Source organism: Mesoplodon densirostris, chromosome 13 (genome assembly GCF_025265405.1).
Source record: "Mesoplodon densirostris isolate mMesDen1 chromosome 13, mMesDen1 primary haplotype, whole genome shotgun sequence".
NCBI classification, from domain to species: Eukaryota; Metazoa; Chordata; class Mammalia; order Artiodactyla; family Ziphiidae; genus Mesoplodon; species Mesoplodon densirostris.
Window position 1 is genome coordinate 72868086 of NC_082673.1, and position 26457 is coordinate 72894542.

At 44.4% G+C, this 26457-nt stretch overlaps 1 protein-coding gene across 1 annotated transcript in view; it reads right to left on the reverse strand.

Annotated features, from left to right (window-relative positions):
• EXT1 (exostosin glycosyltransferase 1) overlaps positions 1 to 24329 on the reverse strand; it is a 304394-nt gene extending 280065 nt beyond the window's left edge. The window contains exon 1 of the mRNA XM_060116236.1: positions 22678 to 24329. Within this exon, the coding sequence (XP_059972219.1) occupies positions 22678 to 23639 (962 nt within the window). The 5' untranslated portion in view covers positions 23640 to 24329. The remainder of the gene's footprint in view (positions 1 to 22677) is intronic.
• Positions 24330 to 26457: the final 2128 nt, after the last annotated feature.

Here is a 26457-nt window from a genome sequence, read left to right on the forward strand (position 1 = left end):
ATCATAAACACTATAAATAATCGCAGAATGTACAGCTCATCTGGCTCTACCCAGTGAGACTGCATTATTTTGTAAGGAACAATGCCATATCTGGCAAATTCTCTGGCACCTAACCCTTATCTCTTTAAAAATAAAATAAAAGGTGGGAGGAGTGAGGCTGTCAATCATTAAAGAGTCTAAGAACTTAAGCAACTCTTGTATAATGATTATATATTGTTCATTACATGTGGCTAGTTACGGTTATCAATTACCTAAAATTTTGTGAAAGCACAGACCAAATTTTTTTCACACCATCAGTATTTTTACAGAGTTGGAAGCCTCTTTAGGTAAACCATTTTAAGAGCCAGAGTACAGAAATAATCCATCCTGAAAATGCCTCCTATTCTAAGCTCCTGGCATAAAGCTACTGTGTCCAGTGATTTCATATTAGGGCCTTCCACACATAAAGGAAATGCTCTGAATCCTAAGGACTAATTGCACATCCGCAGACTTCCCCTTTCCACAGAGCTTTTTAATTGGGTACTTTAAGTTGCCAAGTATGTTCAAAAATGGTATTTCAAATAAGCACACAAAGTAACTGCCGATCTAGAATTGGAATATTCAGCCTCCCTTTGGATGAGAAACTGATGCTCTTATTTTAAGCTATTCATTCTCCAATAGATGACAACCGAGAAACCAAGTATTAAGTCTATTTAATTCACCCGCACTCACAATAATATGAATGTTTCAGTATCATTTCAGTGCCAAAAGGTAAGGTAAAAAAGGGTTAGAAGTCTAGAATTAGAAATCATTACTCAAGCTGGATATAAGTGTATGTACTATATAATAGATATATGTACTTTATTACTTCCTGTAAGCAATTAGTTTAATAATAGACAGAATGGGATAACTATTTAGGGGCTTAATTTTGTGGTAGACTCAGTTATTTCTGAAGCCTCCCTTCTCCAATAAAACCCTGGGCTTTGACTCAAAAGAAAAGGGTCGATATCACATACAAGACTCTGCAGCATCACACAACCACATAAAACTGTCACTGTGAAATACTGCGCTGCATGATTTTGTTACTGCTTCTTTTATTCTTGCAGCAATGGACACACAACCTCAGAGGATGAATTCACCACTTCAAGGCTCACGCCCAGCAGTGGATAGGAACAATAAAAACAGTCTTGGGAACAGGAGCCCCCAGGGATATAGGCACTACCATCCAATCTGACAGCAAATCCACCTCTGAATTAATAATTTTTATACTTCCCAAAATCTGAGGGTTTTTTTTCTCAGACAGGAGTACTCCTCCGTTCCTAGAAAGAAGCCCAACCCTGAAATTAAATCCAATGCTGCAAAATCATTGAGCAAATTCCTTTCATCAGATATTTGTATACTGAAGCTAGCACTCTAGCTTCAGATATTTTTTTTCTTGATGTGGACCATTTTTAAAGTCTTTATTTAATTTGTTACAATATTGCTTCTGTTTTATGTTTGGGTTTGTTTGTTTGTTTGGCCACCAGGTATGTAGGATCTTAGCTCCCGACCAGGGACCGAACCTGCACCCCCTGCATTGGAAGGCAAAGTCTTAACCACTGGACCACCAGGGAAGTCCCTTAGCTTCAGATTATAACTACAGTTTTCAAAATAATTATCAGGCATTGGCAGGGGTCTTTACCCAAAGATCAGAAAATCTGCAAACCCTCTCAAAATGTATGCAAAAGTTTGACGTGCATTTTTTTGAAAGGAACGTTTTAGAATCTACAGAGTGGTCTGTGACCGGAAAAAAAAACCAACACCTGATATAACATTGTTTCTTTAATGATGGGGAAAAAATAATAAATATAGCTATACCAATTGAACAGACTATCAAACAGGAAGTGAATATTTCCTAATATTCAGACCAATGTGTTTACCTAGAGAGAAAACTAGGTAAACTAGGTAAACACATGACAAACTTTTGTCATCCACACTATAACAGAAAAAAAAAATGTGTTTAATAAAAGATAAGTTGGATTTGTGCGTTTAATTGGGAAGCTTTTGTTGTTATTGTTGTTATGTATTAATGTACAAAGGGATTCTTTATTGTATGAGTCGAATTTTAAAAGCTGGTAGAAACAAGCCCATTCTCAGGCTTATAAAACAAGCCTTTACAGATAATTATGTTTCATTACTCTTCATTTTATGGGGATTGTATTATACAAAACAAATACCAGATGCCTATTTGTTTTATTCATTTCAGGGAAAAAAGAAATCATACAAGTACCTCTGCAAATAGAACTGCTTTTAATTAAACACAATGCACAAGGAGCACATAAAAATTAATATTGTTTGAAGCCAGCAGGTAGAAAGTAAATGCATCGAAAAGCAACTGCAGAAGAGCCCCCTCCCCCGCTTTGCTGAGCTGAGAAAGAAAACATTCCCCGGCTTCTTACTTGGGAGTTGAAATCAGCAAGAGATACTAGAGCAAAGTCATTCATAGGCTTGTTTGGGTAAATTAAAGCCAATGTTCACGGAAACATAAAACCTGGAGGTGAAGGGGGGAAAATGGCACTTGTATTAAACCAGACCCCACATTAGCCCTCCTTTTTGAAATCAGGCAGGTCTACTCTAAACCATTTGGGTACAGCTGTTGAGATGGAATGAACCAGGTTCATTTCTGCTCCATCAGAAAAATGCAAAGTGATTTTCAGCACGGTTCTGACTTAATCTACAAACACCACAGAAGGACATGTCAAACAGTGGCTGCTATCTGATTAATACAGCCATGCTTAAGAAAAAAAAAAAAGTGGAGAAGACAGAGAAAAGGACAGTCAAACTAAAATTTGACAGTTTCTTCCTGACCCCAAGACATAAATCATATCTGTTTAACTGTCAGTTCTAATCAGAAAGTGAAAATTCAGCATGTAGCATTTTAGTCCCACAATGAGAAAATTTTAACTTTTTTTTTCCATTTGCTTTTGCTTTGTTTGCTTTTGATCAAATCAGAGTAAGACCCACTCTCTACCCTGGTCCCAGACTTTGATATCATCTAACCAGTTATGATTTGTACTCACTTGAGCCAAGAGAGAAAATAAACAGACATTTTGAAAGCACTATGTGAAGTAGTGCTAGAAACCTTTTCCAAATCACACTTATTTAAGGGGTCACACCCCAAATTTCACTGTCTGCAATTCTGAATCTCAGAGCAGTCCTCATTCTGGGAAAGCTTTCCTTTATTCCTTTACACGAGACTTACGTCTTTTCGGTTAATGGACTTTGGTCCTTTAGTTAAATTGACAAACTAAACTGTATATTATTTTTATATTTAAAAAAGCAATTAAAATCCTAAGGCTTTTTAACCTTTAAAATAGATTTTTAAACAGGTATGGACAACTGAGAAAACAGAACATTTAAACTAGTTATCCCCCCCAAAAAAACTCATTATGTTAAAAGTATACTTAGTATACTCCTTTTTCTCAGACCAAGAATGGAGGGTGAATATACAGAAAGACAGACTGTGATCAGGAGTCAAATGCCACATTTTACACTCTACTGTAACCTAACCAAAGAATTATTTTCACAACTGAATATCTTATAGCTATTAAAAGGAGGGAGAGATTTATATGTACTGACATGGCACAATGCTTGATATATAATTCAGTGATTAAAAAAAGAAATTACAAAGGAGGAGATATGTGTGTGTATAAAATAATCCTATTTTCAAGAAAATAAATAATATGTCACCTGCCTAGAGGAAAAGAAATATACACTCAACCGTTCAAGATGATATATGAGTGTGTTACAGGTAAGTTTCACTTTCTATAACGTTTGAACTTTGAACAACGCTCAAATATTATTTCTGCAATCTGCAATCACACACAAAAAAATTTCCCAAACGTTCACTGGATTATGGTTTACGCTGTACCCTTGGGTGACTCTCTCTTAAAAGTTAAATGTAAACTCGAGCTTCTGAGATAAGAACCCTTAAGAGCTAGAACAGCTTGATGTGAATGGCAGCAGGAGGGGTGACGTAGGGTTAGGGAATCAGGGAACAGGAAGAGAGTGTGTGTGTGTGTGCACGTGCACACATGTGCACACAAGTGAACACAGCCTTCACAGGGGGGAGGGAGGGTTACTGAAAAAAGACTGACTAAAAGGAAGCAGCAGAGTTTAGGGCGGGGTGTCTGAGACTGCAGGGGGGGCTTTTGTGGACAGCCACAAAGAAAGGCCTCTGATGGTCCCTTGTTAACAGCTAGAGAGTACCCAGGAAAAAGAGGTATGTAAAATCCACCCTCGTCAAGTGGGAGTGAGAGGTGCCAGGAGCTGCTCTGCAGAGACGTAAGTGGCAACAGAAGGCCTGTAAAAAAGAACGAAGTAGCCTAAGGATGAACCCTGGAAGCTGCAGCCCACCAGTGGGAAACTGCCCCTGGTGGATGAGGCCACAGAACTGTATCCCTGGGCCTCCTCTGTATGGTCCCTGCTATGGGATTAGATTCCAGGAAAGCTGATGGCAGTGGGGACTGAGGTTCTGGTCCTGGTCCCAGGGCCCAGGACAGTTGGTCCCTTTCTTGGAGGGGGCAGTCGAAACCCCAAAGGCGTGAGCAGAGGGCTCTTTTCTCTGTGGAGCTGCCTGGAGAGTCCGCCACACGTCTCTACAAGGACTTCACTCTCTTGGTCTGCCCTCCAGGAGGAAGTGAGCTTTGAAGCAATAGAAACTATACCTGGCCAAGAACTGAGGCCTTAGACAATAGAGTGCAGTTGAAGGTCCATAAAGCAGGCTTTTCGGGATATTACAGAATTATGACCGGGAACCTACTCATAGCTCAAATGACAGTCAAAGGCACGAGTTATTTCAAAGCTGCAAATCGTCGCCTGATTTTGGTGAATCTCTAACTTCATTCCTATTATATTGAACCTCAAGTGGTTGGCGGGGGGAGGAAAGTCTTGTCAACTTATTTTTTCTATTCAACAGCCCCTGTGGGTTGCTTATTCCAAACAAAATGAAAGAAGTCTATTAAGTTCCAAAGGTCTTTCTCTCTGCACTTACAGGCCACCGTGACCAAAAGACACTCATTCGACAAATATTTCTAGAGGGGCTACTGTATGCTCAGTGTTGTGCTAATACCAGGGAAACAGATAAAAAACAAATACACAAGTCTTGAGATAAGACTTATGGATTTAAGTCCAAGTAGAACGTAAAGTATGAAACATCCAAGTAACTTTGTGATCAAAAGATGTTTGGAGTCAAATGGCAGCGAAAGAGCCTATCAGGTATTTTTCCACCATGAAACGAGGTGTTATGTACTTTGATCCCAGTCAATTTTTTGGTCTGGCCCCTTGATCTACATTTGAAAAAGACAGATACTAAAGGAAACTAAAACTAAAACACCAAAAACTAAAAAATTTCTTAAAAGATGAAAAATTCCAGAATATGCCATAGTCTTAACCTCCATCTGTTTGGGTTCTGGAATTTCTAAACCAAAGAAAGGACTACAACGGGCTAACCAAATGCAGTAAGGTTTAACTAAACACCTATCAATCCAACTACTGCAGTGGGGGGTGAGCTCTGGAGTACAGAGGAGAATGAACCAGCTATGCCCAGGAATACACCTAGAGAGACAAAAACTAAATAATTATAATGCAAGATCTTAGAATGATCTAAGATTGAAAACTGCCCCAATCTAAATTCCAGAATCTCCCCAGGCCCTGAATGACAGGACGTAAGGAGGCCGCTCAAAGCTTACAGACACCTAAAATTATACAGGGTGAGAGAATAGAGGGGGGGAAAGAAACTTCACAGAGTCCATCCACACATGATGGAAACAAGCCCTTAGATTACCATCTCATCTGCTGTGTGTGGATAGAGCAATGCTTAATCCAGGCTTCTGCTGATGAGCCTGGTGATAACCAGGGAATGCCCTGGGCTGGCTGATTTATGCTCCACTATCTGAAAAATCACTAGGCCACTTTTATACCCGCAAGGGGAATTCAAATGACAGGCTTCAAATGACAGGTCTTACACCAGTCCTGAATCAAGGAGCAAACTGAGAAAGCTCCCAAGTCACGGTACCTGGGAATTCCAAAAGCAAATATTTTAGACTTTAATAAGAGACATGTCAAAAAATCCAATTAATTCACCTCATCTAATTAAATGAGTTAATTGGAAATACGATACGGTACTTTTATCTCAACTGCTACCTGAATCTGCAAGTCAGCTTACGGGGAGAAAGAGGGGCAATTTTTATTTTGTGAGGAAGAAATGAGACGACAAAGAGACGGGAACAAAAAAAAAAAAAAAAAAAAAAGCATCTGATTCTTGGCAGAAAACAATATCCAACACTGACACAGGGCAAAAAAAAAGCATTTTGAATATTTCCTCCACCTACAAATAAATACAGGCCTAGTGTCGCTATTGTACGTAAAATACACAACTGCTTGCTGTCTGCAGTCAAGCAATATCATGTTTGAGATTATGGTAGAAGGTCTCACTTGACTTATACTTTAATGAACTGTTCCCTAGAGTCTCTTCTGCAAAAGCTGTTAGGGAACACTCTATATGATTCTGTGATTTACGCCAAGGATATAATCCTGTTCTAACATGCTTTTGGGTCGGGGGAATGTGGTAAAGTGCCAAGGGACAGGATGCGACCCGCAGTGTATCTCCATCACAGCAAGGCTTGCTCCAGTGTGGAACCCAGTAGGAATCAGATCACATCTGGATTTGGTGGCAGAAACGGTTATTACAGAACAGCTCTCACAACGTGTTCGTTCCTAACTGCAGCTGTGTCTCCCGAGAGCAAGAATGAAAATATAAATTACAATGTGTCTGAAACCTCCCATATCTTCAGAACACAGGCTAACATCTCCCTAACATTAACCCGGACTGCTGTTAGACGTTTATCATCAAGGGGAGGTAACACACTGCTTCAACTTAGCATGCAGAAAGGGTCCAGAGGTCTGGGTCCTGCTGCAGCTGATAATGCCCGTCCTAAAAAAAAGCCATCAATTGTTAACAGCCATGCAAATTGCAGAAAGTAGAAAGTTATTCACTGTTATCGCTTCCCGATTTGCTAAGTACCCCATCGTGATGGGATCGCTCTTTCGCCTCCTTGCATTGCGAGAGAAGAAAAAAAATCGTATTATCTTCTCTGTCTCATGCAGGTTTAGCTCAGAAAGTCATTTCAGGTGATGTCACTGGCACATCTGCCACTGTTTTAATGTTTTTTCAAGAGGCAGGAACAAGGAGACCCACGTGACTGCTCAGCTTCTCGGAACAGGTGGGAAACATGATATGTACTTTGGTAAAAGGAAAAAAAAATGTTTTAAAGACATGAAGTCATATTAATAATTTGCACCCTCGGTGGAACAGCTTCTGGGAGATGAAAATCTATCACATTTTGGCAACAGTTACAACAGGTGGTTGGAATTCTGGGCACTTGCCAAACCACCTTAAACTTTTATATGACTAGCAAGCTAATGCATCACACTGCACACTATAGTTATAATGAGCTGTAAACAGATAGGTCCAATGGAAGAAATGAAATGAAAACAATGATAAAGAGACACAGATGGTAAATCTGAAATTGGACAAGACTAACGTGGTTTAATGGAACAGGAAGATTAATGACAGTAACAATGGTTATTGACTGAGTACTTACTAGGTACCAAGCACCGTTCTAAGCATCTTACACGTAACATCATTCACTTAATCTTCACAGTAACAATCCTACGAAATAGGAGTTATTATTATCCCCATTTTATAAGTGAAGAAATGGAAGCAAAGAAGTAAGGTGCCCAGCTAGGGGCAGAGCCACCATTCACGTTCAAGCCCCTAGTTTCCAGAGCCTGGGTGCATGACCTCCATGCCATACTTGGCTGGAAGTCAAGAGATATGTGCTCCATTCCCTGTTCTGTTGCAACCAGCTACGTGACCTTGGGCAAACTGCCCAGCTTCCCTGGATCTCTACTTCCTTATCTATATAATACAAGAGTTACACTAGACCGTTAAGGTCACTTCCATGACCTTATTTCTCCTCCCTCCAGATAAAACTGACACCATGATAGCATGATTGAACACCAGGCTCCTTCTCAGACAAAGGACAGATGCATAGACATACACATGTGTGCACAGACCTGACAGCCCCAATTGGTGATGAGTTCACAGGACTCTGTGCAGGAAAACCAGTTAAGAGAAACTGAGGCCACGGAGGCTCAAAGAGTCACCAACACCCCTAGAATAGCTACTTCACTTGAAATTTAAGGGTGCTCAATCTCTGAGCTTATTTTTATAGAAACTTAAGATTTATTCTGACAGTGTTATTTACAGTAGCCAAGACATGGCAACAACCTAAATATCCATCAGTGAATGAACAGATAAAGGAAATATGGTATATATACACAATGGAATATTATTCAGCCTTAAGAAAGAAGGAAATCTTGCCATTTGGGACAACACAGATCTTGAGGGTATTATGCTAAGTGAAATAAGTCAGACAGAGAAGGACAAACACCATCTGAACACCACTTACGAATCCAAAAAAGAACCCCCAAACTCACAGACACAGAGAAGAGATTGGTGGTTGCCAGAAGCGGGGTGGGGGTGTGTGTGTCTGGGGAGTCAACAGGTGAAGGTGGTCAAAAGGTACAAACTTCCAGTTATGAGATTAATAGTCCTAGAGATGTAATGGTGTCGATAATTAACAAGAGAGTAAGTCTTCAAAATTCTCATCACAAGAAAAAAAATTTGTAAAAATGTGTGGACATTAACTAAACTTATTGTGGTAATCATTTTACAACACATACATATTGCTAATATATATTTACATATCACTTGCAATATGTATATATAAAATATTTTACAATATATCTATATATAACATATCATCATTTGGCAATATATATGAGATATATATGTATATATAAAATCATTATGATGTACACCTAAAACTAATACAATGTTATATGTCAATTATATCTCAATTTTTTAAAAAAAATTATTTTGATACTGAATCCTTTTTGCCCTCATTTATCCTACTTGGGTTACTCCTTAGACAAAGCTAAGTCTAAAATAAGTGCAGCGGCTTCCCTGGTGGCACAGTGGTTAAGAATCCGCCTGCCAACACAGGGGACACGGGTTCGAGCCCTGGTCCAGGAAGATCCCACAGGCCGCAGAGCCAACTAAGCCCGGGCACCACAACTACTGAGCCTGCGCTCCAGAGCCCACGAGCCGCAACTACTTTAGCCTGCAGGCCTAGAGCCCGTGCTCGGCAACAAGAGAAGCCACCGCAATGAGAAGCCTGCACACCGCAACGAAGAGTAGCCTGGCTCCCCGCAACTAGAGAAAGTCCGCGGGCAGCAACGAAGACCCAGCGCAGCCATAAATAAATAAATAAATAAATTTATAAAAAAATAAAATAAGTGCAGGAAAATACTACTCTTTCTTTGAACTGCAGTAAACATTGAGGTACTTAAATTTTATCTTCATATAAAATACTGTTCAATTTTTAAAAAAACATGTAATATAACTCTACAATCTAAATACAGAAAATATTATACATTTCCAGTCTTTGAATCAGTAAAAGACTGACTGCCCTACATTTACAGGTTTGCAACATTACACTTGCATACTTAAAAATGCAGTTATCATAAAAGGCATTGCTTAAAGGCAGCTTTTTTAATGCAGTGTGAATTTTAAAGGAGCACGTAGCATATAAGAAATGGTGTTTTCAAGAAAAATTTATTCTCTGCCTCTCAGTAAAGCTAAAGTATTTCGGTATTAGATGCCCTCTGATTAGATTTTCAGATTGGTTCAGATATACAGACCTAGAAATCATTTTGGAAAATGACCTTACCAAGCTTCGTAAAAACATAAAACATAAGTCATACTTAATCAAGTGTCATACGATTGCCACCAAATCTGAATCCATTTTTAAGACCTACTAGGAAGTCAAGTAATTGGGATCCAGTGCATTCTCCTTTTTAATCTATACACCTTGAATACGTTTATGTAATATCCATACAATTCCACAAGCTAACTGACACAAACAAGCCAGGAGATTTTAAGTGCAGGAAATGAAGGCCAATGGGAGAAACAACTGAACACCTTCCCTTTGCTTTTTTTCCCCTTTGCTTTTTAATTAAATGATAAATCTCAATATGAATTCATTAGAAGCCTGATAGCTCAATTAAGTTATGTTACTATATACTCTGGGGCAATGCTTCAATATCAGTTAACAGAGTTGGGATGTAACCTGAGCAGGAAATGTAAGCCAAAAGTTATATTTGACCTACCATTTGGGAGAAAAATTGCAATTAAGGGGGCACAAAAAGTCCCAATATCTACAGACTGTTAAAATTAAATGACAAAAAGACCATAATGGTTTCTCCTGTAGCAATACATTCTTTAGATTCACAGTATGCAGTAAAGCCTGTCAGTTCATTTTAATTTGGTTTTACCGATATCATATCCAACAGAACAGGAAAAAAATGAAAAAGAAAGAAAAGAAACTACCTTGGGAGAAAAGAAAAAAAAAAAAAGGTTATTGGAAGAAACATCCACTTTGAAAATGAAAAGAAACTCTGGGTAAATCAGCAAAAGATGAACTTGGAGGAAACACGGGAAGGCCTGGGCTGTAAACCAAAGACAGTGACATCTACAGAACCCATACTTTGTATAGTCAACAGTATTTCGATCGGCTAAATAAATGTAATTTTTTTTTCATTTATCCAGCAAAAACTGAGTGCCCAGTATGGGTGGGTCAGGCATGGTGCTAGGCTGTGAAGACACAGCAGTGAGTGAGCTCAATGTCACTTTCCCCACAGAGCCTTCCTCCCCCCCCCATTTAAACTGTAACCCCCCCCATTCCCATTCTCACTGTGCATCCACATCACCTGGTGAGCTATTTAAAAACCTGAACTTCATCCCCAGAGTCTGATTGGCCAGGAGTAGGGCCCATGCCCCATTTCCAGAAGCTCCCCAGGTTGAGACCCACTGCCTTCACCCCTTTCCATATACTGCTTTTCTTCCCAGCATCAAACACCTTCTAACACAAGCCATAACTGACATGGTAAAAGCCTCCAGTCATTAGACTGGGACCATCTTGGGGCAGGGATGTGTGTCTGTTTGGTTCACTGTTGAATCCCCAGTGCCTGGAAAGAGTAGGTGCTTCATAAGTATCTGTTGAGTAAATTTAATGAAAAACAACATGAATTCTCCCCTCAGGGCCCATACAATTACTGAGGAGAGAGAAAAACAGAGAGTTAAATAAATGGAAAAAACCACAGCCGTGGCAAGTATTAACTGTTCTATAAGGGCCCATTAACAGGAGAATTGTGACCAAGTCTGGGGCATCAAGGAAGTGACACTGGAAGAAATGAAATGAAGCTGGGGGACAGTTTTCTGAGAGAGAGAAGAGGGCATGTAGGGAAAGGGAGGAGGAGGAGGAGTGAGGCTCTGCCAAGGCGCTGGGGATGCAGAGGCAGGTAGAGCTGGACCAACCCCACCTTTGTATCATATGAATGAATTAGGAGAAGCCTCCAAGGTGAGTTCAACTAGGATAGTGGCATGGTCCTATTTTTATCAGGGGTGCTGTGGACGACTTCCACCAATCTGTCAGGGTGCTGGAATATATATAGGACATGTGAAATCCATTCCAGATCTCTACCCATCAGTTCCCACCCTGGGCATCCCTAGAAATGCAGAAAAAGCAGGACATGCGCCACAACATACCTACCAGGGCAGCCTCTAAGCAACAGACTAGACGCTCCTCCTTCCCTTAGGGACGCCTCCCCCGCTCTAATTCCCAGCCTCCATATTCCACACCTGGGGCCACTCTTTCCCGGAGCCCAGGGCCCAAGTCATCTGGAGCACTAGTCCGTCAAGAATCACTAGCATTACAGGACCACATGACAATACCAGAAAACTTTATATTTCTCATTAAAGTATTGATATGAATTATAAAACCCCAGAAATCTGAGTTAGCCACAAATACCAGAACTCTGATGCAAACTCCAAGGATGCAGCTACCCCTTGTATCCGGAGCCCTCGGGGAACTTGCTAAGCTTGGTAGATAAGCTTTCAAACGGAGACCTTATCTTAGGGGCACCAAAGTATTTTTAGTTTAACCATAGGGGTCAAAAAAGTTATAAAGTTCATTATTTGTTCCTCTACTTTCTTAAACAAAGGCCAGCATACATAAGAGACGGCTCACGGTCAGCGCTGTACCGTGGTATAGTTTATCAAATATTTACAGAAGCTCTGGTTGGTGACAGGCGTGCTATTAGGGTGGCGGGACTCAAAGGCATGCTTCTGGGGAGTCCGCAGGGCACACTCGGCCTCTGGGCCAGCTGCTCTTAAATTGCAGTGCTGGGGCTTCCCTGGTGGCACAGTGGTTGAGAGTCCGCCTGCCGATGCAGGGGACACGGGGTCGTGCCCGGGTCCGGGAGGATCCCACATGCCGCGGAGCGGCTGGGCCCGTGAGCCATGGCCGCTGAGCCTGCGCATCCGGAGCCTGTGCTCCGCAACGGGAGAGGCCACAACAGTGAGAGGCCCGCGTACAGCAAAAAAAAAAAAAATTGCAGTGCTTCTTTACTTCTTCTGGGTGTTACATTTGATCACTTCCCGGCCTGCTTCCTTCCATTTGGGTGGCCAACCGTCCCTTCTTCCCAGCTCTGCCTGCAAGAATCCCTCTCTCTTCTTCTTTTTTTTTTTTTTTTTTTGCGGTACGCAGGCCTCTCACTGCTGTGGCCTCTCCCGTTGCAGAGCACAGGCTCCGGATGCACAGGCTCAGCGGCCATGGCTCACGGGCCCAGCTGCTCCACGGCATGTGGGATCTTCCCGAACCGGGGCACGAACCCGCGTCCCCTGCATCGGCAGGCAGACGCTCAACCACTGCGCCACTAGGGAAGCCCAAGAATCCCTCTCTCTTTAAATTGACTGCTTTGAATCTGCTGTGGGCTGAGAAAACAGACTGGTTAGAACGGTCTCTCCTCCAGTAAGATTAAATAAATTCTAGGTGAGAAACACAAGTGATACCCTATAAATCAATCACACTATTCTTTACGTGTGTGGGGTCTTCATGACATCAGTTCCAGCTGTGCAGAAGCAGTACGATGCCGTGGTGAAGAACACAGGTTCAGAAGTCAGACGGCCCTCGGTTTGTGTCCCAGCTGTGTGCTCCTAGGCAAGTCACTTTTAAAGATTCTCTGAACTTCGTTCTGCATCTCAAATGAGTATCTTCCTGCTAGGGTGGACGTACAGATTAAAGAAGATACTGCCCGTTACCCAGCACACAGTACACTCTCAAGAAATATTAGTTGCTATCATCTTCATCAACCGGGCTCAAATATGTCAGTGCCAACAGGATATGGCTTAACAGTGCCTGCCACAGGCAACTTCCCCTAACCACAGTCCCATTTCAGGAAGCAACTTTAGGCTGTTCTTTGCAAAAGGATGGCCACCAATTCAATCAAGAATGACAATGTGACAGGGCAGTCTTTCAACTGATGAGGTCACCACCAGACCCAGAGACGTGGCCTGATAGGAATGGCTCTCCCCTGAAGGAGTAAGGATCCCCAGTAAAGCCAATCAGGCTGGTTTCCTCCAGGCCTGCAGGAGAGAATTCAGGAAAGACTGGCCAGTAGTTGGCAGACACACCCCGCGACAGAGGTGCCAGTCTGGGGAGAGATGAAGGTCCAGAGCGGGAAGAAAGGAGCAGACCCAAGTTATTGTGCTGGGTCCTGAGAACTTACTGGAACAGTTCAGGTCCAGTTTTTGTTCCATGTCCCTTCACAATAAATCCTGTGACTTAAGGTGGCCTGAGTGATATTCTGCTCTTTGCAACCCAAGGGCCTGTCGAACCAGCCCATTCATACGAGGTAGCCTTCCAAAGATCACCCTCAATCGATGAGGCACAGAAGTCACTTGCAAAAGCAATAACCTGCATTCCTAGAGCAGTCATCCAGGGAACTTGGGGGATGCAGAGTCAAGGCAGTGCCTGACTGCCCCAGAGACCACCCTGCACCTACTCCCACCTTTGCCCCAGGCCACCTGCAAGCTCCAAGGCCCCATCTAGGTCTTTCCACAGCCCACAGAAATAATGGCTAGCCTTCCAGGGCATCTACCACAATTTTCTGGGGAGTAAGTTATCAAGAAAGAGGTGAGCAGTTATTTCTGTGGCTTAGTAAAGAGCCAAGTTATGAAACTAAGCAAACCTCTGTGGTTGATTAGAAAATGGCAGGAAGGTGATTTTTAATAAACACCACCACCTTGTAGAGCACATCAGTGTTTACAAGGCTTTGCATTACAAGCAGTTACCCACTCTACCTCCTTTCAATCTTTCAACGACCCTGTGAGGTGTTATGATCCCCACTTACAGATGTGGAAAATGGGGCTGAAAGGTTCAGCACCTAGTCCAGGAATGTGTGCGGGTCAGTGACTTCCGTGGTCCAGGGTCATCGCCCTCTCCTAAAGGGCTTCACAGAAGACAAGAGGGTGCACAAAACGAGGAAGTGTTTCTCCACAAATCTCACTGCTGCTCAAAGCAATTACAATGGGAAGAAAGTCTAACTAGGCGTAAATGGTTTGGTTCACTTTGTTTCCTGTCTTGGTTTTTTGTTTATTTGGGGTTTTTTTCTTTTTTTCTTTTTCTTTTTTTTTTTTTTTTTTTTGGCCACTCAGCAAGGCTTGTGGGACTTTAGTTCCCACACCAGGGATTGAACCTGGGCCCTTGGCAGTGAAAGCGCCAGGGAATTCCCTCTGTCTTGGGTTTTTGTTTATTTGGGGTTTTTTTTCTTTTTTTCTTTTCTTTTTTTTTTTTTTTTTTTTGGCCACTCAGCAAGGCTTGTGGGACTTTAGTTCCCACACCAGGGATTGAACCTGGGCCCTTGGCAGTGAAAGCGCCAGGGAATTCCCTCTGTCTTGGGTTTTTTTTGTTTGTTTGTTTTTGTTTTTTTATCCCATCAGACAAATGGGTTTCTCCTGGCTAGGGAATTTTTTTTTTTTTTACATCTTTATTGGGGCTTCCCTGGTGGAGCAGTTTTATTGGAGTATAATTGCTTTACAATGGTGTGTTAATTTCTGCTTTATAACAAAGTGAATCAGTTATCACTTAGAATAGTACCTTATTTGCACTTAGAATCCCAGACCTGACCTGGATGCCCCAGAGGTAAAGCCACTTGTCTCAATTCACCTCCAAAGGACCAGACTCAACAGCCAAAGAGAAAAGAGAGGAGGGCTTTGAGCAGCTGATACAATTAACTTACAAAACTGACACCTACCCAGGTTAGGCCCACAGATTCTGAGATCCCAGGAGAGGCTGCAGAAGGCGGGGAGGAAGCGGTCTGCTCAGTAAGAGACACACGGAGGTTTCTGGCTCCAGCAAAAATGAAACTTCAAAGGGAACGGAGCTGTGGGAACTTCAAAGACCCCTCCCCCACCCACCCCCGACGCAGGACCAATTAACACCTACAGATGTTTATCTAAGCAGTCATTTCATGCCGGCTACTTCGCTAAATGGGTGCTCAGACTCACCTCAAAAATTGCTATTCCTCCAAAAGGGATTGGTGGGGGGGGGGGTCAGGAGAGAGGAAGTGCTGTGTTTTCTGAGAGAGAGACCTTAGTCAAGAAGAAAACAAATCCTCAATACAGTGAAATTCATCACAGACTTATGTATAATAAAAGAAAAGATGGGAAACAAATCTCTTACTAAGAAAATGCAAATCAACTATGGTACAGCCATGAGTTACTAAAAAGAACCGTGCAGCCATTAAAAATCCTACTTTAGTATTTTAATAGGATTTTCCTCTTTTGTAAGAGAGGAAGAGGCTCTGAGATAATGTTAAGAAAAAAGCAACATGCAAAAAATACACTTAAAGTCGGACTTTAACTTTATAAAACCGACAGACTAGAACGGCCAGGAGTTTGTTTTGTTCACTCCCGGCGGCCCCAGCTCCAACACCTATGTGTCTGGCACAAACAAGACACTTAAGGAAAATGTGTCAAATTCATTATTTACTATTAATTAAATAATAACTAACAGATCTATACAAGGTACGTGGATATGCAGACATAGAATGACATAATCAACCGCAGAGGTGTATATGTGAGTTATAACAGGCCAACTACTGAAGTTTAATAATAGTGGTTAGCTCTCACTGTCAGGACTAGAGAAGAAATTTCTTTTCATATTCATCTCTTTTGCATTTTCCTAATTTTCTGCAGAGGCTCTGTACAGTTTTTATAATTTTTTAACCACTGTTTTTCTACAGGGAGCCTTAGGGCCTGGGAGCAGTGGTATGCTACACTCCAGAAACCTGGCCCGTTTTGTCAGAAATGGAATCTTCCAGTGGGTCTCCCATTTCTACAGGGTCACACCTTATACCTGGGGCAAAGGTCACTCCTGCACCACCTCATGGGTTCACTGACATCTAGTACAGGGCAAACCCTGCAAGGTGCTATCAGGAGGGCAAAGGTCACACATGATTCACTTCCTCACTTTTCTGAGAAGAAATCTAGGGGGAAACGAAAGGCAGAATCTACATAGTCAAAGTTACAAGGTTCCCTGAACGGAAGAGATGAAGGAGTTCGATACTTAAGTGTCAACTCAGGGCTGTCTTAATCACATCTCTTAGCCAGATTTTTTCCTTGGGAAGCATGTTTATAAAGGAAAGCAGTAGAGGGAAAAAAAAAAAAGATATGACATACAAACACCCAAATCACACTAAACTCACTGATAACAAAACTGTGAACAGGTAGAAATTTTGTTTGATTCTTTAAGGTGGTAACATTTTTTAGAGGAAAGAGCATTGTCTTTGACATCCAAGATGCCTGGTTTGAACACCACCATTTCCTCGCCAGATGTGACCGTGGCTCCTAACTTTACCCTCTCCAGGCCTGCACTCCTATCTGTAAAGTGGGGATTTTACACACTGTTGTCGAAAGGCTTAAATGAGCTAATAAAGGTAACTTCAGATAAGACACTGGACAAATATCTTGCAGTTTTGAGGGAGTCCCTGTGCATTAAAGGAACTTGGGCACAGACGGAAGAGCTTTGAAGGAAAACCAATCGGTCATTAAGCTCATGGTGTTCACATCCAAACACGAACACTCTCAGGAGACTGCAGTATCTAGTGACCGCTGAGCCTGACGGGTTCCCTCCGGAGAGGCTGTGTGGGAAAGTGACGGTCATGAGGGAGCAGCGGGCCTCAGAGAAAGGAGAGGAATGGGAACCAGGAAACCTGGACTGTAGCCTCCGCTCAGCCACTTACAAGCTGTGCAGCCTTGACAATCCACCTCACCAGAGCTGGCCTCAGCTTACAAACCTGTAAAATGGCCTGACGAGACACCTGGCAAGGTGGCTGTGAGCAGAGCAGCCGGGCCCTACCAAACACAACCTTTGGTGTGACCTTAGTGTACTCAAGGTCATTGTCAGCAGGTGTTTCTAACAGCGGGTTCTGGGGAGGCACATCCACAGGCCTTTGGACAAAGAGAACAAGCACCACCTGAGGGTGTGACAGCTCCCCTTTTGGCCAAGTCGGTGCCACCCAAAGCTGCTGTTCACAGTCGGGGGACCAATGGTGGCCTCCCACTGGTGGGGCCTGCCCAAGCCTTCATAGCAAGCCATCCTCTGAAGGACAAAATCCTACAGGCTCCCAGCTCAGGTCACAGATTCCACTTTCACCTGTCATTTTTTGAACTAGACTTAATCAACTTGCAAACGTCCCTAGAAGTAGCCCACGAAACCTCAACCTTTAGGGGTTCCTTGTAAATGAGGCTCTCAGGAGCCCTCCAGAAAGCAAGTTCAGAGAAGGTGAGAAACTTGGGGGCGGGAGGGGCACAGAAAGAATTAGAACCTCAGTGCAAGAAGACACATTGCTAACTTCAAAATTCGTCTAGGGCTGGCCCTAGCTTTATTTTAAAACAGTGCTTGGGCTTCCCTGGTGGCTCAGTGGTTAAGAATCTGCCTGCCAGTGCAGGGGACATGGGTTTGAGCCCTGGTCCGGGAAGATCCCACATGCCACGGAGCAACTAAGCCCGTGTGCCACAACTATTGAGCCTGCGCTCTAGAGCCCGCGAGCCATAACTACTGAAGTCTGCATGCCACAACTACTGAAGCCTGCGTGCCACAACTACTGAAGCCTGCGTGCCACAACTACTGAAGCCCGTGCGCCACAACTACTGAAGCCCGCGCGCCTAGAGTCTGTGCTCCGCAACAAGAGAGGCCACCGCAATGAGAAGCCCGCGCGCCGCAACGAAGAGTAGCCCCCGCTCGCCACAACTAGAGAAAGCCCACGCACAGCCACAAAGACCCAACGCAGCCAAAAATAAATAAATGAAAAAAAAAAAAGAGCACATATGTGTGTTAAAAAAAAAAAAAGCTGTGCTTATGTGGTTTATTTTAGAAATGCTTTTGTGCTATCATACACCTGTGGGGAAAAAGGTGCTAATATTTTACATTTAAAACCTGAGAAGCACTATTTCCAACTTTCATTCCTCCAAGGCTCCCTGTTGGATCACAAACTTGCTCAAGGTGTCTGGGAATATAGTTCAGGAAAATGGGGAATCAATACATCATCATTTACTTGTGCACATTTTCTTTTTGCTATATAAATGCATCTGAATTCAGCTTATCATTCAGTGAATTCACAGCCTATTCCCAAAATTCACTGGAGCCAAACTGAAAAGTGCCCAAAACTCCTACTTAGACTAAACAGCACCGGGGACCTCCACCTTAGTTGGCAATGAAAAGAAATATGTAAGCCCTAGAGCAAAAGTTCTCAAGTCTGACGATGCCCTTAGTAGCGGCTGTGTGTCAACCCCTAAAACTAGATGACAAATTATGCATGTATGTGCTTTCTTTTTTCACAAAGTTGGTCCAAAGTCTTTATCAGCTTCCCAAATGATTCCAAGAGAAATCCCATAAGAAACACCATCAATAAGGACCTTTCAGTGGCTGGAGAGCTTTCAGGTGTGTCTGTAATTAAAGATGGAATACTGTAGGTCAAGGAGAAAAAGTCAGAAGGCCTGCTTTCTAGGGCTACCCCTGCTACTAAACAGTTTTCTGACCTTCAGTAAATCCCTTTAACAGTCTATCCCTCAGTTTCCACATCTGTAAAATGAGGATGTTTGGAAGTTGTATGATCACTTACCTTCAAGACCCTTAAAAACACAAGGATTGTGAGGTACAGCTTCAACAAACACAGGAGAAGGTGTCCAAAAGGCCTGCACAGAATCCTGCCTGTTCCCAGAAGAGCTGCTTAAAATATTCTCCACCGCTTTCCTCAAAGGGGTCAAAGATAGAAGCCACCTCTCATTTCCTTCTTTTTCTTCTATTTCAGAAAGTCAAATTTGAAGTTTCACAATAATGCCCTTTGAAGGGATCTGCACTATGAAGTTCATGCAAAAATACAGTAATTCTGTAAGGCTGCGTAAGAAGTTCAAAAGATGCAAAATAGAATTTCTCTAAAGCCTTATTACAAATCATGTGATTACTGTAGCAACTTATTTTAGCCAGTGTCATCTACATCTGTTAATATATGTAACTGATGAAAATTAATTATGGGTGTCATAAAAATGGATGTTTTAATATAATCCTGGAAGTCTGGGTCGAAAATATTGCTCTATTTCAAGAGAAAAGTCTTTTCCTTCATTCCATGCAGTTCTTCTATACCTTTAGTAGTAAATGTCTGATTTTCACAAAAGTGAAGTTGAAACAGAAGTCTTCAACTAAACATTTATTGTCATATAAGGCTAAATTTCGCTAAAAGCAACTTTTTTTTAGTTGATACACTTGTACATATTCTATAGTATTGTAACTCAGCCATGATACCATAAATTTTCAATCTAATTATCAGACCCCCTAAGTCCAAAGCAAAGTTATATGTGGTTGCTTGTGGCAGCAAATTAAACAGAAGGCTTTTCATAGGCACTTGCTAATAAAGAAAAGAAGTAGATGAAAACTGATCCTGTTTTTATAAGCCATTATCAAATGAACGCTTAGAGAACCCTAAAGCAGTCGAAAACCCATTCCACCAAAGGATAAACTAAGGTTCAAGGTGATGAATCAAAAGTCACACCATGAGACAGTATGAGAAGTCAAACTTAGATGACTTCTATAGACCTAACTGTAATATCCTCCGCTAAAACCCTGGGAAGAGATTAGCATTTGATTGAAGGAGTTCTGCATCTGACACACACACAGCTGACTTACAGAAAACATCAGTATAAGTAGCAAAGTACAATAGTTGTGCTTACTTCAGAGCACAAGACAGGTTGCCTGCTAGGTGAGCATTCTCACCACATTTCAGAGCTCATTCATTCTTCATATCTTCCAAAGTCAACAGCAAAGGCAAACATGTTTGCAAGCACCATTTCTCAGAGATAAAGCGTTCAGATAACCCAGAGAGAGGAAGGAGTTAAAACTCCAGGTCAAGCAGGCCGATGAATATAAACGTTCTGCAACACCATCCCGTCCTATGAAACAAGGTTAGAGCTGTAAAGTATGCAAAAGAGGAATGAAGAAAATCCAGAAGTGACTCTGAAAGAAATCCCTGCTCAGGAGAAAGAGGTAACTTGCTTTCCTCACTAAATGCCACTCTTCAGATGAGACTCAGTCCTGAGGGCCTGACCCCTTGTGGTCTTTAAACATAAACCAAAACAAGGGCGTGGGTGTCTGATTTCTTGAGGCAACGACGAAGAGGGCAAAAATTAGTGAAATTTAATTAGCAAAAATTAGAGGTTCTTGGAAACCAACCCCTCCTTTCCTTATTGCCAAAAATCTCTAGAAAAACCTTCTGCAGAGAATGCAGACGATTTATTTTGGGACTAGGAGAGTAAAGCAGATATGACTGTTGTATCGGATTGAGGGTGTTTCCCAAATAAATGTATAATTCAGATTTCTTAAGACCTCCCCTCCAGTTCCTTTAGAGGAATGAAGACCATCATGATCCTTCTACAAAATTCGGTGAGACTGCTTTAGAAGACAATGAAAGGTCAGACTTCATCTCGAGTTACTCCACCATAAACCAGACAAAGAAATTCCTCAAAGGCTATGAGCATTTTTTTCTTACAAGCACCCACAGGAATAGGTCAATGTAAATGTCGTGTAAACAAAGCGTTCATTACTAACCACAGTTTGTTTCTTTTGTGAGAAAATTTTAATCCATGGCAACTGCACCCAACATTCACACGTAACTGCCCTCAAAGCAGAGGAAAATTTAGATTCATAATTGACCCTACAGCCTCGGGCTTTGCTTATGCTCGAAAAGCAAGAGGTGTTGGGGTTTGGGGAATCCCAGTGTTTGATACTTTCTCCTTCACTGTCTACGATCAAGTACAGGAGGACTTGAATTTCTCTTCCAATCACTCCTACAGAGGCCCGAGTGTCTGAGGAAATCCACAGACAACAATCAAACCTTTCATTTCAGGGTCCTTTCCCCACCATGCCCCTTCCTGTTCCCATCAGTTCTGCAAAGCGTTTCCCCTATTCTGCATTTCATGAATCAATTGCAAAATCCGCCAACCTCTGCCAGTTCCTCTTGTACTCAGCTGAGAGGTTCCCCTTCCTCCCTGGGTAGCACAAGGCTGCTCTGCTTTTTAACTGGCGTAACGTGGAAATGCACTGTGGAAGCTCACTAACTCTTTCACAGCCAGACAGAAGTGAGAGAGTCTGGGGCTCCCACCCCATCGACGAGGAAACGGACCCTCCAAGCTCAGGTTAAAGCCGATTCGTAGAAACTAGTTTTGACCCCAAGCCCAGTGTGTCAGTTACTGTCACTGGGAAGGAAAAGGAAGAGTGAGAAGGTGTACAAAGTCTCCAACTCAGTTACTTAGCAACTGGACAAAACTTGCTTCACTCCAGAGGGTAAAGAGGCATCTCACAGCGCATTCAGAGAGTAACAGTCTCCGATTTACATGCAAATTGATAAAGACAAAAGGGAAAGGGAAATCTAAGTTAGCAACTGGAGTTTACAGCAGAGGGGCTGAGGCCCAGATTTTTTAAAAACAGCTTCTCCTAGGGAGGCAGGATATATACATGCCAACAAACACACATGAATGAATGCATGCATGCATGCATGCATGCAAGATCACAGGCCCTAACCAGTTTACAGTCTCCCTTCATAAAAGTCAATGCCACCTGGGAGTAGGGAAGAGGCAGGCGCAGAAAGTTTAGTAGCTGAAATTAAAGGACTTCCACTGCTAACACAAATTTAAGGTTTGCGGAAAGATGACAATTGAAGGGTGGGAAAATTCCGGAGAAAGCTGCTCCCCCTGCTCGTGAGAAAAGCAAATAAAGCATCAATCTTGGGGTAAGGTCCCCGGACTGTGGGTGGATTCAAAGCCCCTCGGGTCCCTAGACCCTCACAAACACCCTCCTGGATCCACTGGTGAAGTGCAGTTTCCAAACTCAGATCAAACCCACACCCTTCATAGAACACACATCACTCTGAAGGTTTTCCAAGCAAGAGGGAAACATGGTCACCTACTTGGCCCAGGAAAGTGCTCCAGGATTTTCCGTTAGCCCGAGGAGCTCAAACTCTGGGTCCTCAGCTCCAAGCTACACATCAGAAGCAGGCTGCTCAGTCCCAGGCTCAGAGCAAAAGGAAGAGAACCCGAGGGGGGTCCCCTGCCCCACCCCCATCTCCCAACTTCACACCTGGACCAGGTAGGCAGGGCCCAGGGCTGACCCGCTGAGGCCCATCAGCTAAGCCACTTACTTCTCATACTCAGTGTTGTCTCTGTCACAGCGAGAATCCTTGTGCTTTTGCCAGTCTTTGCCATGCTTGCAGGTGGTGAGAAGCACGACGTCTTCCCCATTATGGACGTGATATAAGGCATTCCTGGTGTCTGACCCTATCCCTGTCAGGTACCTCTTCCCCTTGAAGACTAGCATGTACTTCCTGAGAGGAGGGATAGTGTTAAACTTCAAAAACCCCCTCTCCCCTCCTGTCCTGGGATGATCCTTAGAAAAGAGGGGAATAGAAACATCAAAGTTGGGTCGGAAGTTTTCAGTACTGATGCTGGCTTTGGCCAGCATCGCCTGGCCGATGTCAAACCCCACATCCTCGGTGTAGTCAGGCCAAGTGCCAGAATATAAATTAAAAATTAAATGATTCCTACCACTGTTCCACAAGTGGAGACTCTGCACTTTGGATCTCAAATTGTGCACATACTGAGGTGACAACTGGTCTCTGTCTAAAGTATCCAGACTCAGGACAAAGAGGCACGCCTGGCTGGGGTCCGAGGTGTAGAACCTGGAGCCCTCGATGGCCGCTAGAATGTTTTGGTAACTTTCGGCGATTTTCTCCCCTTTTTGCTGCGGGTATACGTAGACTTTGAAGCCGTTTTTCTTGCAAAGGGTGAAATCGAAGCAGGACTCCATGCGGCACTTCTTGCCTTTGTAGATGCTCGAGTTGGCGTCTCGCTTCTGCCGTGGGGAAATGTGCACACTGGAATCCTCGTTTTCCAATTGATCCCAAGGAACGAAGGGGCGCAGAGCGTCCGGGAAGCGGGGCCAGAAATGATCCGGACTCGGGTGGTGCAAGCCATTCCGACGGCTGTGCTCCTCTCTCCGGCTGTGGCTTCTCGATGCCCTAAACTGCAAGCCTCCGAAATAAAACAAAAGGGCGAGACAAGAGCCAGCTGAGAGCAGGATGAAATAGCGTTTTTTGGCCTGCATGTGTCCTGCCTGGGTCAAGAGGATTGTAAATAAACACAAGAATCACCCAAGTTTCCCAATCAACACTTTCAGCTCCAGTCCGCCATCTTCCCGCCTGTAAAGACTTCAAACTCTCCGCTCCCACCTTCTCTGGATGCCTTTCCCCAAGCCGTGGACTGATCCAGCGCATGTGGGCGATTTCTTTAACTTTCTCCCCTTCGGTCTTTCATCTTTGGGTTGCACAATAGACGGGAGAGAGCGGGGCTGAATATTTCGCACCCAGGGCGGGCGAGCAGCGGACTGTAATTCTCTTGCATGCAACAAGACGGAGGAAAAGAAAGAGAGGGGGGAAAAAAAGCTCCCGATGCCCAATCAATGACAAGACGAAGTGATTTCCTTGCCTCTCGGATTCCTCTCGGCGCCGTGGAAAACGAGCCCCGGGAAAGCAACTTCAACTCATCCACGCTCCGGCGCAGAACACTCCGGTTCCAACAAGTCAGCCGATCTCCGGGTTCAGCCGGCTAGTGCATCTTGCAGCTGGGGCGCCGTAACCTCACAAATCCCTGCATCTCTCTTTATTCCCTTCTGCAGCGGCTCCGAGACTCCGGCGGTGTTTACTCCTGCGCTCGCGGGGCCGGCCCCCGGGACGCGCGGCGGCCCGGCAGAAGGCGGCGGCGCTGGGTGACGGCGGCGGCGCGTCCTCCCCGCGGGCAGTGCCGGCCCCGAGCGGCGCTTCCCAGGCCCCCGCGCGGTTGCTGCCGACCGCCGCGTTCGGTCGCCGAATGTTACCCGGTTCTGAATGTTACACTTACACATTCCATTCCCGACACGACAGCGCTGACCTCATCCATCCACGCAGCCCGCGCTGCCATTGGCCGAGCGTCACGTCCGGGGGGGGCGGTGCTTCCGCTGCGCCCATTCATAACCCCCGGCCACCGGCAGAGGCGCCGGCGCGGCGCTGGGGGTGCGGGCGGCGTGCGGACCGCGGGGCGTCTCTGCCGGGGCCCGGCGGGCGGAACGGGGGGCGGCCCAGTGCGAGCCCCGTGGCCCCTCGGCTCGTCCTGGCCGGGACTCCGGCCTGGGCCGCACCGCCTCCTACTGCTGCGCCGGGAACCAGCGCCTCCCAGAGACGCCCGCTGGCGGGGAACCGGGGACTGGCCGGCGCTTCCCGGGCCCCGCTGCCCCGGGCGCCCTCGAGAATCCCGTCTCCTCGGCTGCCTGTCGGCAACGCCTCCCCGAGCGGGCGGCTGGGAGTGTTCGGGTTCCTGGGGAAGGATGCTCGAAAATTGGAGCAGTGGGGCGAGCCCAAGGGATGCGGGAGGAAAGAAAGACTTCATAGAAAGCGACCGCGGACCTTACGGATGCCTCTCCCCGCCCACCTTCGACTCTCTGAGGCCCCCAATTTTTCCTTTTTACAAAACATCAAAACAGGTCCCTTATTCCCTACATAGCCCATCCTTTTTTTCTCTCTCTCTCTTTCCCCAAGGAGACACCTCAAGCCCCAAGAATAAAGAGGAAATATTACAATCAAGAGGAATCATTACAATCCTTCCTGTCTGCCGGTGCCCTGAGAAGACACCTATCCCAGATCCTCTAACTTTCCGCGCATCCTTCCCTCGCTTCCCGAAGCCTCTTGTCTGTTCTGTAGAAAGCTTCCAAGAGCTCAGTCACAGCGGAAGAAAAGAGATTTTCTAATAGCTGAGGAGAACCCTGTTAATTTAAGCTTTTCCCAGCACCTGGTGATGTTATTCTCTTCTGGGCGTGGTGGGGTGGTGGTTTTTAAGGAGCTGTCTCTTAGGGATGGATGACTAGTAGGACTGCCAGCTGTCCCAGCTGTAGATGAGAAACTTGAGGCAGGAAATGACCTTCTTTACCATTAGTACAAGATGGTTGGTCCGCCCTTCAACTGCCCTACCACACCCCAGCCCCAAGCTCCCCGCAGGGAGCCTCACTGGACAAATCAGATAAAGAGTTGGAGTCCTCTAAAGGTCTTCCAAGACCACAAAGATGTGCTCACTCCCAAACAGTATTTCTGGTCCAAACCAAGCTCTCTGGCCTCAGAGCCTGAATTCTGCTCTACAGAGAACACCTCCCACCCTTTTCCCCAGCCTAAGTCACGGGGGCCTGGCCAAGCTGGACAAACAGTTGCCTAGGGCAGCAAGCTGTTTAGTGATTGTTTATTATGGGAGTGACTGAGAGCTAGGGACAGACACTTCCCAGCTCTCCCCAGGCTGCAAAAACCTCCAGTGGGTGTGGACAAAGGGCATGGTTATAACAAGGCAGGGTGAAATGATCAAGTGGAAAATTTTAGACATTTGTTGTTTCAGATTTGTTTTTAATAAAGGGGAGAAGGGGCCTGGGTGGGACATCAGTGTACATTCCTGAAGTCTCTCCCTATCTCTGGCCTGCCAAAGATGAGGTAGCTTTTCCAGATTTGACTTGTACCCCCTGCACAATTTGGACAGGCCTGGGACCGAAATGAGATGTCAGTCATCTTCCAAATGCAATGACAATGATGCAGATAAATGCAGTGATTGAAACCACATGTGACCCAGGCCCCCCCCCACCGCAGCCTGGGGTGCTGAGAGCAGCCATGCAAGGCAGGGGTCCTTCTGTTGAGATCAGGGTGCAGATTTTCTCAGCCCTATGGAATGGGGCTGTAGGGATTGCAGCCCCTCTATATCCTGACAGTTGTCCTGTGTGATCTTAGTGGGAGCCAGCTACTGCCCTTGCTCTTTTGCATCTCTTTCTGCTTCGACACATTTTTTCTTGTCTTGCCTAACCATTACTGATTCCCTCATCCCACGCCCCAGGGGTACCCAGCCCTACCGTCACATTC